At 36.6% G+C, this 16,023-nt stretch overlaps 1 protein-coding gene across 2 annotated transcripts in view; it reads right to left on the bottom strand.

The window, feature by feature from the left end:
- Nucleotides 1–235: 235 nt before the first annotated feature.
- The window catches only part of nectin1b (nectin cell adhesion molecule 1b), a 166,835-nt gene continuing 151,047 nt past the window's right edge, over nucleotides 236–16,023 (bottom strand). For both annotated transcript variants that reach the window (XM_051656300.1, XM_051656301.1), the window contains one exon: nucleotides 236–5,200. In XM_051656300.1, the coding sequence (XP_051512260.1) occupies nucleotides 4,692–5,200 (509 nt within the window). In that variant the 3' untranslated portion in view covers nucleotides 236–4,691. The remainder of the gene's footprint in view (nucleotides 5,201–16,023) is intronic.

Below are 16,023 nucleotides of genomic sequence, written 5' to 3'. Positions count from 1 at the left end.
CCAGTTTTGAGCTGGTAACCAAAGTGATGATGGACCAGCGATGGGCTGCTTGACGAAGATTAAACAAACCTGTTAAAAATACAACTTCTATAATATCATGCTACTGTCTTAAAATTTGATGTACAGTGAGAGCAGACAGGACACAAAAAAAAAAAAAAAAAAAAATATATATATATATATATATATATATATATATATATATATATATATATATATATATATATGTAAAGGTCTCGGACGTAAAAAAAAAAAAAATATATATATATGTAAAGGTCTCGGACGTAAAAAAAAAAAAAAAAAAAAAAAAAAAAAGTAAAACCTTACATCTCACATGTCATAGGCACTGCTATTTGTATAACATTGCACACTGACTTTATTAAGCTAAAATACAAGATTCATCATAAACCCAAGCGACAAATGTACAGTTATTCATCATCTATTTTAAGTCAAATGAAGGTATGTATGAGGTCTAGCATTGAGGATTCACAAGTTACATAGGTGTATGCGTATTCCCCTAGGTAATCGGCACCAGCAGAATTAGAACATGCATTAATTTCCATTTAAGCCCCGCCCCTTTGTTCACTATTTTGACTAATTTGATAATGCTTTCAGATACCAACAGGAGTGCAGTATTCTCATCTCCATTTAAGACATTTTACCACATTTAAACAGACTGATCACACTGTGAATTCGGCAACAGTAGGTCGACAGTTCTGCTGTTAAAATCGGTCTGTGCTTACCTGAAAATTTAATCACTGCCCCCAGTGGCTGAAGCTGAAAGTGTCATTCATAGTATGGGCATGCGTGAGCTCCAGTTTCTGGGTAAACGTCCAAACGTGGTGCCCAAAGCGAGTTGTAATTCAGTTGTAAATGATGTAATACAGTCAACAGAAATGCATATTTATTACCCATTCCCCTTAACCCAAACCCTAAACCTAACTGTCAGCTGAGTTCGAGTCGAACCTGTGAGATTGCTTCTGCAACTCACTGGCAGTAGCGCTTGAGGGATATGTGTTCATGTTTGAATCAATGTAAAAATGTCTGATGGGGGATGGCGCTTGTCAGCAGGGACTAAAAACAAAATGTTTTTCATTTCGGTTCGTTCTGAGCAAAAACAGTATTTTTGCGTTCTGGTTCAGAAGTTCCGCAGCCTCCTATCCAAAAGGTTACCAGTTAGAGCAAAATAAAAGAACGGTTAAAATGACAGTACTCTGTGCTAAGGGGTGGGTGAAATACCTGTTGCAGTGTTGCTAGATCTCTCAAGAGAAACAAGCAACATGGTCTGTAAAAACAGTCTCAAAATAAGCCACTTGCCTCACCAAAATAAGCTAAAATAAGCATTTTTTTCTCCTGTGTGTTGGATTTATTGGCATAGAATTCATAACATGCAGTTAATATACAGTTAAGTATAATTTTATTTACAGATCTGCTTCTGAGTCAAAACCCAGCAACATCAAATCTGTATTAATGCATCATATCTAACAATAATTCAGTGAACAACTGAGAAAAGTACTTTTTACCTCCAATAATGTTTTCCTTGTACCTGGATTAGCTGTGCATGTATATGTAGTAATTATACATAGTTGTTAAAAAGGTCTTCATTCAGAGAATTCAACATCCACAATGAACAATTAGGCAAAGAAATGTGCGATGTATCAGTTTCCTTCAGGATCAAAGCACGTTTAATTTTTTTGGGCAACATGAAGTGGTGTAGTTTCAGAAATTTACTGACCCTTTGGACTTTAGTTTCATGAAAAAAAATATCGGAACAAAATTAACCAGTTATAACCGGTTACCAGCATTTAAAAATAAAAATTTTACTCCAGAACAATTGAAAATCACTTTGTTCTGGTTTTCGGTTACGTTCTGCTAAAAATGTTGCTAAAAAAGTTTTTGTTCCTTGAACCGTTTTTGGTCCCTGCTTGTCAGTAATTCAGCTGAATGGGATTGTTTGCATGAACTTCTGGACACTACATGCCGATTTCCTGTGTGATCATGTTAGTTTTAATGCACTTCACAGATCCCCCCAAAAAAGGGGAAAGCAAAAGTGGTAGTTTTCTCCTTTTACAGGTCCTCGTGGATTGTCTACGTGATTACTGCGATTCAGCATCGTAATCTCTTCTTACTCTACAGAGCCCTGTTTAAGGCATTCAAGGGAATTAAATATTTCATGGCCAAGCCATGATAGATTCCACTAATGCATTATATATATATATATATGCATTTAGTGAGGTTATTCATCTCTGGAAATGAAATCCTTTTGTTAACTACTGCTCTACCTTTCACAAACACCTAAATCCAATAGTCTGGCGGTATTCTCCTGTGAACGGCCGACACATAAGACCATGGCTCTGGCTAAATCGAAAAAAGAGTGGTACAAAAGAAAAAAAGAGAGGCATGCTGTAAATTAAGGCTTCGTAGCCAGCCAGGTATGTCGACTGATGTCCATATAACTTGATGAATTTCCAACTTTCAAAGATTTACATGTTTGATGTGTTTACATTTTCTTGTAACCCTTTGTTGATGCAGTTGTATTCATTTAAAAATGTATTAAATGTTTGTAGCCGACACTGAGGATTGAGAAAAGATTTGGAAAGATTTCCTAGCTGAAACAGCAACAGATCCTGTGGTTTTTAATATCCAACAGTACATAACCTGGTGGTTTCATGCCTGTCTGTGTTGCCCATATTTCTGGGCAATGGGAGCCAGTCGCTGCCATGTGCACCTCTGATCTCACTTTGGCTTCAGAATTTGCACATTTCCGTTGTTTCATTCCCATGACTCAAGCCTTTAAAGCTGAAGTATGTAACTTTCTCTGTTAAAATACTTTCTTCTATCCAACCTTAATATGCAGAGACAACTATAAGTAAGCCATTCATAGGTTAATTTTCACAAAAACTGTAAGAACTTTGTCTCTGTGGCACAGGGTTTAACACTACCTGCTCCAGGAAAAACTGCATCCATCAAAAGTCTCTAAATGGCGGTTGACAAAAGCATTAAAGGCTTGTAGAAACTAAACTTTATCATTGAACCTGTTCATATTTATAAGATCTTGAAAACATTTTGACCTCATAATTGATCACTCCACATCACCAACTCTAAATACCAAACACCCTGTCTTTATAACAACACCATATTATACAGGATTAACCTTTTATGCCTTAAAGGGTAAGTTTACCTACAAAATGAATATTCTTTATCATTCACTCACCCGCATATGGTTCCATACTCAAATTAATTTCTTTCCACCATGGAACACAAATGGAGTTTTGAAGAATGTACTTCTAACCATTTTTAAGTCATTGATCTTGCCTTGAAAATCTCGCTTAAAGTTGTGATCACCATTGTAAAAGAGCAGCTATGACATTCTATTATAAATAACTGCTTTTGTGTTCCATGGAGGAAATAAACTCACACAGGTCTTGGAAAAACATGAGGGGTGAGCAAATGATTACACCATTTATTTTTTGTATTTTTTTTTTTTGGGGGGGGGGACTATAATAGGTGAACTATTCCTTTATGAGTTTCAGAGGAAATGGATTTGGCTAAAGCATTGCTATGAAAACAAAACACATGATGGCACATTCTGGATGGATGGATGGATGGATGGATGGATTGATGGATGAATGGATGAAGACCAACAAAGACTGTCATGGACATCTGTTCCTCACTTGTTCTCATCAGTTTTCGGCATCAGGGGTGGGTGGTTGCAGTATTTCTGTCTAGATTCTGTTCCTAAAGGTTGCATGCTTGACTGCAGTGTACATATGACTAGCACTGCAGATCTGCCGCTCAGCTCTCAACGTTGAGCCCTCATAGCCGTGTCTTAAAATAAATACTGTTTTTGGACAGCAGTCAGCACCCAAATGCTTTTTTCCATTGGATCGTACTGTTTCGGGCAATGCATTTAGCTACTGCATGCCACTTAGTCACTTAGCTCTGGACCTACAGCCAATAGGTCCCATGGATGATGGGTGTGCCAATGGGTTGCACTAAGAACAGCAAAATCATGATGTTTCCATAAACACAATAGTGCTAATTTGACCTCTGACCGTATATTCACACATATATCTGTAAGAATTGCTAATATTTAGCTCCACATTTTTCTGGTAACCAACACTCCATATAAAAAGCAAGATTATACAAAAAACAAACAATAAAATGACTTTTAACGTAAAGGCAATATGGTAATGAGATTAAAAAAAAGACAAATGAACAATAAAAAGATCATACATCCAGTGTAAGACTTTCACAATATGACCAGCAAAATACCCCTTCCCAAAACAGTTACAGTCTCTTTTTTATACATTTAATACATTTATAATAACAACAAAATGAGACAAAAATGATAATACACTGTAATAGTTTTCAAGCAACCTGCCTGTCCAGCTTTAGTGGATGTTGATTGGCATCAGTCATTGAGATTACCTCTTGCTGTTGTAGCAGGTTCATCTTAAAGCGTGCTGATATGTAATGATATTGATGTGTTGATGCTGCAAGCAATTTTTCTACAGCTGTTTATTTCGATGGACTCTGATGGGGTTGGAGGTTACTGGGTCAGGGTAGTGGGGTGAGGTGAGGTGAAGACTGGGATAAAACACATGGAGGATGGGGGATCTAGTGATGGTGGTGGTTGGATGCAGAAGAGGGCAAAACGTTGTAGATTTTTTTCCGTTTTGTTGCATGCCACTCTACACGTACCACTCTTTCTTTGAAATAACTGAGCCGTCGGTTTGGGAGACCATATCGTCTGCGATCTCGGGCTCAGGGTCGTATTGGAATGCTAGAGTCCGTTCGTCGTAATCGTGACTTTCGCCTTCATCTACGGTGAAGTAGGGTCTCTTCAAGTCTTCAGAGTTGCCGTCAAAATCCCGATTGCCGCCCTCGAAACCGCCGGGCCCGCTTATTTGTGCTGGCTTCTTTTCATCGTCCGAGTCGTCAGGGTATTGCAGGTTCTTGGGCATCGGAGGATGGGCAGGCATGCCGCCAGCCTTGCTGTATCCATTGCCGAACACATGCTTTTTGGTGCTGTAGTCACCCTTAAAGGTGCGCTGGCGACGGTGCAAGAAGAAGACGAGCAGCGCTATGGCAGCAACCAGCAGGGCCACGCCACCGACCGCGCCGCCGATGGCAGCGCCAGAACTATGCTGCTCCAGTGGGATCTCTCTGCCATCAGGTGACGGCGGGTAGTTAGGGAATTCTGGGTAGGAAAAGACAGATGGAAGGGGAGAGTGAATCAGTGCTCTGGTGGGAAGGAGGTGCATTTGTGCAGGTGCTCATTTTTTGACGAGGAAAGGAACATAGGAAAGGTGAAACAAAAGGGAAGACAGGAAGGAGACCCCCCCACCCTAAACCCACCCACCTTAAAACCAATGCATTAAATCTACTTTACATAGAAAAGCAAGCTCTGAATGTTCACAGTTGCATGTATTTTATAGAATGGCAAAAATAACAAGCACTCAGGCCATCTTGTTTGCGAAGTTAATGACCAAAAGTCTTGAAACTTAGGGCACCTACACACTCGAGAAAGCTGTGACAGAGTGTCTGACAGATAAGAATGCGTAAGATGCCGATTCAGTTTAAAATCAAGCGGAACTACTGCAAATTGGATTTGCAAAAACTCTACCCCCCTTTTTGAAATTCTCTTTGGTCAACGGATGTCCACGTAACAGTGTGCACTGCAAAAAACAAACAAACAAAAAAACAAACAAAACAAAACAAAGCAAAACAAATAAATAAATATTTGTCTTGTTTCCCAATAAAAATATCTAAACATCCTTAAAGGAATATTCCAGGTTGCAAGTTAAGATCAATCGACGGAATTTATCGGATAATGTTGACTACCAAAAAAAAAAAAAAAGTCTATTACCTACTTTTTCTTTTTTTTCTTTTTTTTTATAAGAAAAAATATGGATTACAGTGAGGCAATTACGTATAATGGAAATAAATGGGGCCAACCTGTAAACATTACAATACTCACCGTTTTAAAATCATAGCCACAAGCCATAATCATTATACATGGTAACAGGATCTTATTGTGATAAAATCGCTGACTAACCTTTTCTGTGTAAAGATATAACCAATTTTAACTTCGTTGCCATGACAACATATCATCAGTGACAGATAACTAGAGGTTCATCCTCCTAGAACAGTAGTCCATGAAAAACGATTATTTAAACAACTTTAAAGCTCAATTAATACACAAGTTTTAACAGATGAAATAATGTAAGTGCTTTTATAAAATTATATGCTTCACATTTCTGCCTTTAAAACCTCCAATCCCCATTCTATTCTGCAGTAAGTGCCTCACTGTAACCTCAATGTTTGCTTTTTATTTATTTATTTATTCATTCATTTATTTTATTTTTTTAATAAAATGAAGGTTAAGTCGAAATTCTTTTTTCTGGTAATCGACATTATGCCATATTAAACACAAAATACTCATAAAATAACATATTAACATGAACTAACTAAAACTGCATAAGATTAAGACTTGTTTTCAAAGAATATATCTTGAATTAAAATGATTTTTCTCACTCCATTTGCATTTTTTTCCTTCCTTGTTTTAAGTATAAATAAAATGAACATTTTGTGAGATTTATGCTTAATAAAAAAAAGTGATAGGTTGTCACTCTTTTACTGATTGTTATTGGCCATGACGATTTGTAATTGATCTTGATTGGCTACTCCATATTTTAAATATGCATGTGATACACTATTTGTTTTCAAATAAGTGTTGAAGGTTGCATGATCGAAACGTTATATAACTAATTAAATTGTTTATTCGAAAGCAACAGCAGTGTGCAGGATTCAGTTTTTTTGTTTAATTATCTAATTGAGATTTATGCTTACTGGAAAACAAGACAAAAACACTGATTACAATTTTTTTTTTTTTTTTTTTTTTTTTGTAGTATGCTGTAGCACAAGTTACAATTTGATGAACATTTAGCTGGATAACAGAGCTTCACTTTTGCAAACGCCTGCAAGTCCTATTGAAATCAATGAACTCACAGTGCTCTCTGACACAGCGTAACTCGAGTGTGTAGGCACCCTTAATAATTTAAGTAATTCACAATAACTCTCCTTTAATCTGTCTGGAAGTAAAGCTTGCACTAACGGTCCTGTTCCCTAGAGACAATAACCCAAACTGCTCCTTAAGTCTGATCGACCTCAAAAAACTTGATTCATGTAAGTACAGATGGCAATTCTTTGAAGCTCTTGGCCAAGTTGGTTTATATGGAATTCCTTTTTTATACTCTTTTATTCTATATGCAATGAAATATAATTATTTTCCTTTTTAATCAATGAATGAAAGAACAGCTGAAAACCAATATTGTTTCAGGTGAAAGGCAAACCAAACACTACCGTTGAGCTTTCAAAAGTGTACAGCTTCTCTCAAATCACTGATGTGGTTTTTCCAATTGTGCTGGACCATGATTCCACTGCAAGGTTATGGTACTTACACCCACAACAGATGGTTATAGCTGAGACATTGGTTGTGGTTTTGTTTTCAAAGCTAAAAAAAATAAATAAAAAAAAAATAAAAAATGCATCCAACAAAGCAAATCATACACCATGTAAAAAGGCCATGCAAGAAGTCAGTAAGGCATTTCTCAAAAGTTCACCCAAAGCACAGCGATATGCAAACAGCAGTAATTAGAGTTGGAAAAGAGCTTCAAGTGCACGCTCACACACATCCACACAAAAGCGAGACATGCACTGTAACTTTTTTCAGCATTGGATCATTTACAATTGCTGGATAAGCTGAACAGCTTATACGCTTACATGCTGTTTCTGAAGGCTTTTCTTTGTGTGCGATTCCCAGGGAACACACAGTGATATAAATGTACATATTGAATGCATTGTAAGCCACTAAACCAGCTTGGCCAGGTTGGGAGACCACCTAACCACCTTTTGTGATTATTATTATTATTATTATTATGATTATTTTTCATTTTTATTCTGCAGGAAAAATAAAATGAATTAAACATTGCCTATAGTATCAATTAAACATACACTCAACCAAAGCATCAGCAACCAGCAAAATGCACCCTTCACATACTGTTGTGTTAGCACACAATGGCTTCGGATAACAACAAGGATCATATTTACAGTCTAAAGTCTATGCCATTTAAATGTGTTAATAGAATATGCAGCTTAAAAAGGTCAGTCACAGCATTGTGAAGGTTCTGCCTAACGTATTCGACGGTGACTTATTGAATATAGGCAGTAACAAGGCGGTCAGGGTGAGCTGCATTTGACATATTCCAGCTCCTTAATGAGGCTCCATCCCAGACCTGGCAGAGTACCGTCTGGTAGCCCAGCACATACACAGTGATGGTTAGATATTTCTCATTGACAAGCTCAGACAGTTTGTGAAGGATTATGGTCATAAAAGGCAAAAACCTCTAGGGATTCAATCCATCTCGTCCCTTAATCAAAAAATATGAAGTTAAATTCTAAAAGGGAAAAGAATAAGGCTTAGCGCACTTTGAGAACATGCAACACACACATAAAGACCAAAAACATCAAAGCTACACAAACTTGATTTCACTCGTTGTTGCATTCTGAAATGTGCAAAAACACATTCATAACACAACACAATAGGGCTGGGTAAAAATATTAATTTTACGATTAACCGCAATCTTCAATTGAACAGTCCTGATACTGATTCATAAATCCCAAGATCGATCTTTTACTCTGTAAGCAAACCCTCTATAATGCAAATATGCAACTAAACTAGAAATGCGAGTGTGCACTTAAGTATGTCTGATAGCTACTATTATTATTGTGGAGGATGAGAGTTTATAAGATTTATTTTTTTTCCCTCAATTAGCCAACCTTCAACTTAGACTTTGGAAAATGTTGAATGCTATTTTAGTGTATTTCTGTCTTTTTATTGTGGAATTATTTGTTTGGGAAAAACAATACTAAAACATTGTTAAATATTGTTTTGTATTCTTTTCTAAGAAGGAAATGAATACATTTTTACAGGAAAATAATATATAGACTATATACAAACACTTCCAAAATCTGCAATTAATCATGATTAAATATTTTAATGGACTGACAGCACTATTATACTGTATACATATATATACACACACACACACACACACACACACACACACACACACACACACACACACAACCAGTCAAACGTTTTGAAACACTTACTCATTCTTTATTTATTTATTTATTTTTCACATTTTAGAATAATAGTAAAGTCATCACAACTATGGAATAACATAAATGGAACTATGGGAATTATGTTGTGACTAAACAAAATCCAAAATAAATAAAAACTCTGTTATATTTTAGCATCTTCAAAGTAGTCACCCTTTGCCTAGAATTTGCAGACATGTACTCTTGACATTTTCTCAACCAACTTCTTGAGGTATCACCCTGGGATGCTTTTTAAACAGTATTGAAGGAGTTCCCATCTATGTTGGGCACTTATTGGCTGCTTTTCTTTATTATTTGGTCCAAGTCATCAATTTCAAAAACTTTTTTTTTTTTTAATAACATTTTAGTTTCATAATGAAATAAATTAATATGGTGGCACAATTATATTTTTGTCTACAAAACTAATTTCAAACATCTAAGCATACGCCTTCAGATCAAAAGATTTTCAAGATCACGAGAAACATTTCAGTCAAGTGTTTCAAAAGTTTTGACCAGTAGTGTGTGTGTATATATATATATATATATATATATATATATATATATATATATATATACACACACACACACACACACACACACACACACACACACACACACACACACACACACACACACACACACACACACTGGTGGCCAAAAGTTTGGAATAATGTACAGATTTTGCTGTTTCGGTAGGAAATTGGTAATTTAATTCATCAAAGTGGCATTCAACTGATCACAAAGTATAGTCAGAACATTACTGATGTAAAAAAAAAAAAACAGCACCATCACTATTTGAACAGTCATTTTTGATCAAATCTAGACAGGCCCCATTTCCAGCAACCGTCACTCCAACACCTTATCCTTGAGTAATCATACTAAATTGATAATTTGGTACTAGAAAATCACTTGCCATTATATCAAACACAGTTGAAAGCTATTTGGTTCGTTAAATGAAGCTTAACATTGTCTTTGTGTTTGTTTTTGAGGTGCCACAGTATGCAATAGACTGGCATGTCTTAAGGTCAATTTTAGGCCAAAAATAGCAACAAAAAAAAAAAACAGCTTTCTCTAGAAACTCATCAGTCAATCAATGTTTTGAGGAATGAAGGCTATACAACGCTTGAAATTGACCAAAAAATTGAAGATTTCATACAAAGGTGTACGCTACAGTCTTCAAAGACAACGGACAACTGACTCTAACAAGGACAGAAAGAGATGTGGAAGGTCAGATGTACAACTAAACAAGAGGATAAGTACATCAGAGTCTCTAGTTTGAGAAATAGACACCTCACATGTCCTCAGCTGACTGCTTCATTTAATTCTACCCGCTCAACACCTGTTTAATGTACAACAGTAAAGACAAGACTCAGGGGTGCAGGCCTTATGGGAAGAATTGCAAAGAAAGAGACACTTTTGAAACAGAAAAACAAAAAGAAAAGGTTAGATTGGGCAAAGAAACACAGACATTGGACAACAGATAATTGGAAAAGAGTGTTATGGATCTTAAGCCCATTGAGTTTTGTGGGATCAGCTAGACTTTAAGGTGCGTGAGAAGTGCCCGACAAGACAACCACATCTATGGCAAGTGCTACAGGAAGTGTGGGGTGAAATGTCACCTGAGTATCTGGAGTATCAGCTAGAATGCCAAGGATCTGCAAAGCTGTCATTGCTGCACGTGGAGGATTTTTTGATGAGAACTTTTTGTAGTAGTTTAAGAAGTTCTGAATTTTTTTTTTTTTTTTTAATTGTAATAGTAATTTTTCACGTTATTAATGTCATGACTATACATTGTGATCAGTTGAATGCCACTTTGGTGAATAAAAGTACCAATTTCTTTCCATAAGAGCAAAATCTGTACATTATTCCATAAATGTATAGTGTCTCAATAGCAAACAGTAACATACAACTTCCTACGTACAACTATTGCCATGGTGGCATCAATTTAAAGAGAAACTTTCAGAGCAAGTTAGATCTTCAAAACATGTTTACAGTTAGCTACCTGAATAATAACACATTCTGTTTAATGGTACAGTCATTTGAAGGTAATACTATCAACGCTAACATTAAGGCAAAAATGCTCATTAAGCATTTCTGTTCATAAAAACTAAGAATTACTTGTCAATAGCTAGACCAGCACCAGACCAGCATGTTTGCACCAATATGAAAATTCACGCTGGTCTAAGCTGGTCTTCTGAACATCAGTACAGCATTGTAGAATGTCAGCCAAGGATTCACGTCTGCACATTTGCGTGGTCATTCTGGCCAAATATAAACCAATGATTGCTACATTTGTAACTCGCAATAATGTTGAGAAAACAGGAAAAACTGGGAAAACACACACACCACACCAATCTTCATCCATAATGGGTTTTCAAACACTTTAATTTCCTGTTTAAACTCCATTAAACTACTATTTTCTTTTTAAAGCACCTCTCGTTAATGTCATTGCAAATGCTGAGGCTATCTGGGTGCTGTTCCTCAAAATGAGGGGTTCAAGGGGACAGTCTTCCTTCCTCTCAAGTTTAATTACTTTGAAAATACATGGCTAAAGCCATTCAAGCAAAGGAACCCATTTATGTACACTCTACCGCTCTCTCCCTATTCCCTTCTTTCTATTCTGGGTTTACTCAGAGAGCATCCACATTGTGGATTGGCCGCCGGTGATGTGGCCACTCTCTCAGCTATCATCTCTCAAGTCTTAATCTGGCCTTTAATGGGATTAGATGAACTGGGGGCTTCATTATAGAAAAAGAGAGAGAGAAAATCCACAGGGTTGGAAGCAACAGAGTTGAAAGCAACAGAGCCTTCTTTCTCTAATTAGTTCAACTTTCCTTCATTGCACCTTTCCCTCAGTATCTCTCAGCTCTCTCTCCATCACTCTAATTGGTAAACTCATTTTAGTACCTGTTGATCTTTATTCCCCATTCTTTTTCTGCTGAAGGCATGTGTTTATACTGCTACTATATATATGACAGCAAAACCAACCCCAACCAGACAGAGCCATTAAAACTGCACAATGACCACCATGAAAAATTATAGCAGATTCTTTCAAATCCGAAGGACCCTTATGAGGCCAATAAAAGATCTTAGGTGGGCTAGCCAATCACTTTCTCGAGTGCCACACAAGTACCTTCTTCAAAGTAAGCAAAGGGACATCTTCCTGTATTTTGGGTGCTGATCTGCCAGCAAGGGATGCTGGTGTCCTCGCCAGGCTTTTAAACTAGTTTAACCAGCTAGACTGTCCTGGTAAAAAGAATGGCTATGTTCATCCACCAGCTAAACCAGCACCAAACCAGCATAAACCAGAAAGACTAGTTTTGTCTTGTTTTGCTTATATATACAGTATATATATACAGTATATATATATTTAGAAGAAGAAGAAGAAAATATGAATGGTTGCCAAGGTGTTCTGGATGGTTGTTAGGTGGGTCAGGCCAAAAAGCCCACTCCCAAGTTTCTATGATATCCCATTTGCTAAATATGACTTGGGTCTCTAATTCAATTTAACTCTGTGAACATTTCTTGGCATCTTTTATTGTCCATCAGGCAAAAATCATAAATCTGATCACTTAGAAATGTAATAAAAGTAACCTCTACTCAACAAGTCGCAGCTTTTGAGGTATCATTCATGTCTGAAACACAAAGTTCATGACAAGTTAGTTTCAAAACTCTAAAGTTTAATACTGAAGTTAGATGTTCAAATCCCTAAGTCTGAGCATAGTAATCCTTGCCTTAGCAAGCACCACAAACAAACCCAACACCTTTAAATTTATTTTAAACCATTTTTAAAATGGTCCCATCAAATGCATGTAGGCCCTTCAAGACTTGATTGAGAAGACAAATCAATGGCAGATACAGCCTTATTCGCCAAGTCCTGAAGCATGATAGAAAGGAAAAGAAGATCCCACACCCCTCATCACAGGTCTGGTTCTTCAATATCTCAGCCCTCATCTTCCACTCTCATTATCAAAATCCACACTTATCATCCAACCTTGACTAATCCCTTGTGTCAAATGGCAGATATTTACATTCTAACTAAAATTCTATTAATTGACAAACACTGCTGAAGAACAACAACAACAAAACAAGAACAGCTGAAGGTGCTTTGCTGGTCTTAACTGGGCACTCAACCTTTCAAAGTTGGTGTTAAAGTGGTGTAGCTGGTCTCCTAGTCTAGCCAAGTTGGTGTTTAGCTGGTCACCCAGATGGCAAGTGCCCAAAACCCCTCTAAAACTACCAAAACAAACCAGCCTAACCAGCTTGGCCAGGCTCAGAGACCAGTTAACCTAAGACTGGTTTTAATATTTTAATGAGTTACCATATATTGAGATACCCTTAAAAAGAAGAAGAAAAAGAAATAGAAGAATTGCTATGCCAATTCTGTGTCTTTACAGGAAAATCCACATACATTGAACTCATCCGTGTGTATAGGTCTGTTCTTAATCACATGAGTAATTGTGTTACCTCAGCACTAATGATTTAGCAGTAGCACAAGCTGTTTTTCCTCAGTGGATGGCGGAGAAGCGGAGCGAGGTGACAGACACGTATTGTGTCTACGATGGGGGCGGAGGGGGGATCTCAGACTTCAATGCCATGTCGCCAATGGCTACACTTGCCAGGAGATAGATAAAACCTCACTCGCAGTGTGTCTCAAACTGCCCTGATACCATTAAAGCTGACAAAAAGAGCCCGCCTATTAACAAGCCTCTGGGAATATGCAGATAGTGCCGTAACCTTGAGTTGCGATGGACAAACAGTCCCCTGGTGAGATTAAATGGTGGCGGTAAAACAGCATAAACGACCGTAATTCAATCAAGGAGCCAGGATTTATAATGTTTGACATAAAACATTGTAGTCTTTAAATAAGCCTGCCAAAACATATTTTTCTGTTTAAATATTTTTATTTTTCAGTCATTTGAATTTCATAGAGGATGATTCACCTGCTTTAAAGACCCCATGGAATCGGGAAAATGGGGTTTGGGGGTGATTATTTGGGGTGTTTCAAGGGAAATGTGTCAACTTAAATGTGCGTACCTGTCATGAAAATAATGTCACAATGTTATAAATCAGAATAGCCCTAAAAATAGGCTTTGTTGCCAGTTAGTTTTATGTCACCAATATGCTAGTGTACTCCTAAATTTCTTTCAACAGATTAGGGCTGCAACTAATGATTATTTTGATAATAGATTAATCTGATTATTAGAACGATTATTTGACTATTTGGCGATTATTGCAATGATTAATCATTAGCTATTAACCGATTATTCAGCTTGTGCCCCGACTTAAAAGGTTGTATTAAATGTGCTTACTAACAATAAAGAGGACAAAATCATCTTTTAAAAATACCTCTAAATGACATTCACTGAATTAAAGGGGAAAAATACTTTTAAGTTTAATTCAGTACAGAAATTCACTGCAAAAAATCCTATTGTTATCAAGTGTTTTTGTCTTGATTTGCCATTTAAAATGGTCTAAAAATCCTTAAAACAAGATACATTTACTTGAGAAGAAACAAATAAGATATTTAAGACTTGCTTTAAGAGAATGTATCTTAAATATAAGTGTATTTTTTCACTTGGTTATACTTCTGCAAGTGCAGTAAAGGCAAAATACACTTATATTCAAGATCTATTCTCTAAAAGCAAGTCTAAATATCTTATATGCTGCTTCTCAGGTGAATGCATCTTTTTTAAATAATTTTTAGATATTTTAAAATATTTGTATTTTTAATATTATATGCAACATTTTCAGATAACAATTTTTTCTTCTGCAGTATAGCTGCTAATGTAAATGTACATTGTTTTAAAGGAGTTTTAGATATTTATATTGGAAAACAAGCCAAAACATAAACAAATCAAAAAAGTATTTTGCTGCTGTGTATAATGGGGCGAAAACTACACTCTCTCACCTTTCTGTTCACTTCAATCCATCTTTAACTCACAAAAAAAAAAAACACTCTCTCTTATTAATAAAGCTGCGTATTGCCAATTTTCTTCACGATAAGAAACACACAGTGACATATTTTATGATTCAATAAGTCGCGAGCCATCACGTTATAATCTAACTGCAGCAAGCGTGTGCACTCGAGGGATGAGCGTCAGCCGGTGTGTGCCTCAGCCGGTTGCAGTTTCAATCTCTCCCCCCTTAGATAGGGACATTCACGCAACTCATAGAAGAGGCGCTGGCCGCACAGAGAAATGCCAGTTTCGGAGTTTGTAGTTATATACATGATCTGCTTCCGTATTATTTTAACTTTATTAAAGCTATAACGCATTAAATATAACTGCATTAAAGATGTAACACCAGGGTGTTCCCTTTAAAGATGCTCCAACTCCGCTTATTCCACAACGAGAGTGCTTCTGTATTTACTTATTTGGTATTTTTGTATAATTCCCTCATACTTTGCAATCTACATCACCTGAAGCTGTGAAAGTTTAGAGTGCATCTTGACTGTGAGCTGTTTTCTTCCTCTCCTCAGTCAGGTGCAGTGCTGCTCTCGCGCATCATCATTAGAGTTTAATGTGATCACGTTACGTTAAATGAGATCAAACGACTATTCGACAATGAAAATTATTGTCGATAATTTTTTATTGTCAATGTTGTTGATAACGTCGACTAATTGTTTCAGCCCTACAACATACATATGCATTCAAAATGTAGTCTTTCTGTTCCGGGAAAGCTGACCATACTTTTTGATGACTCAACCTGCACTCATGGGTGAATTGCACTTTTTTGTCCAAATAAATGCTCACTAGAGTGAGAACATTTCCCTACCTCTAATACCACTAACTTCTGACTAGTGGTAGCAAATCACGGTTGAAGGTTGTGAAATAAACTACAAGCTATTAGCTATGT

The sequence above is a fragment of the Myxocyprinus asiaticus genome, chromosome 26 (genome assembly GCF_019703515.2).
Source record: "Myxocyprinus asiaticus isolate MX2 ecotype Aquarium Trade chromosome 26, UBuf_Myxa_2, whole genome shotgun sequence".
Classification (NCBI taxonomy): domain Eukaryota; kingdom Metazoa; phylum Chordata; class Actinopteri; order Cypriniformes; family Catostomidae; genus Myxocyprinus; species Myxocyprinus asiaticus.
This window is presented reverse-complemented; position numbering and strand designations above follow the sequence as displayed.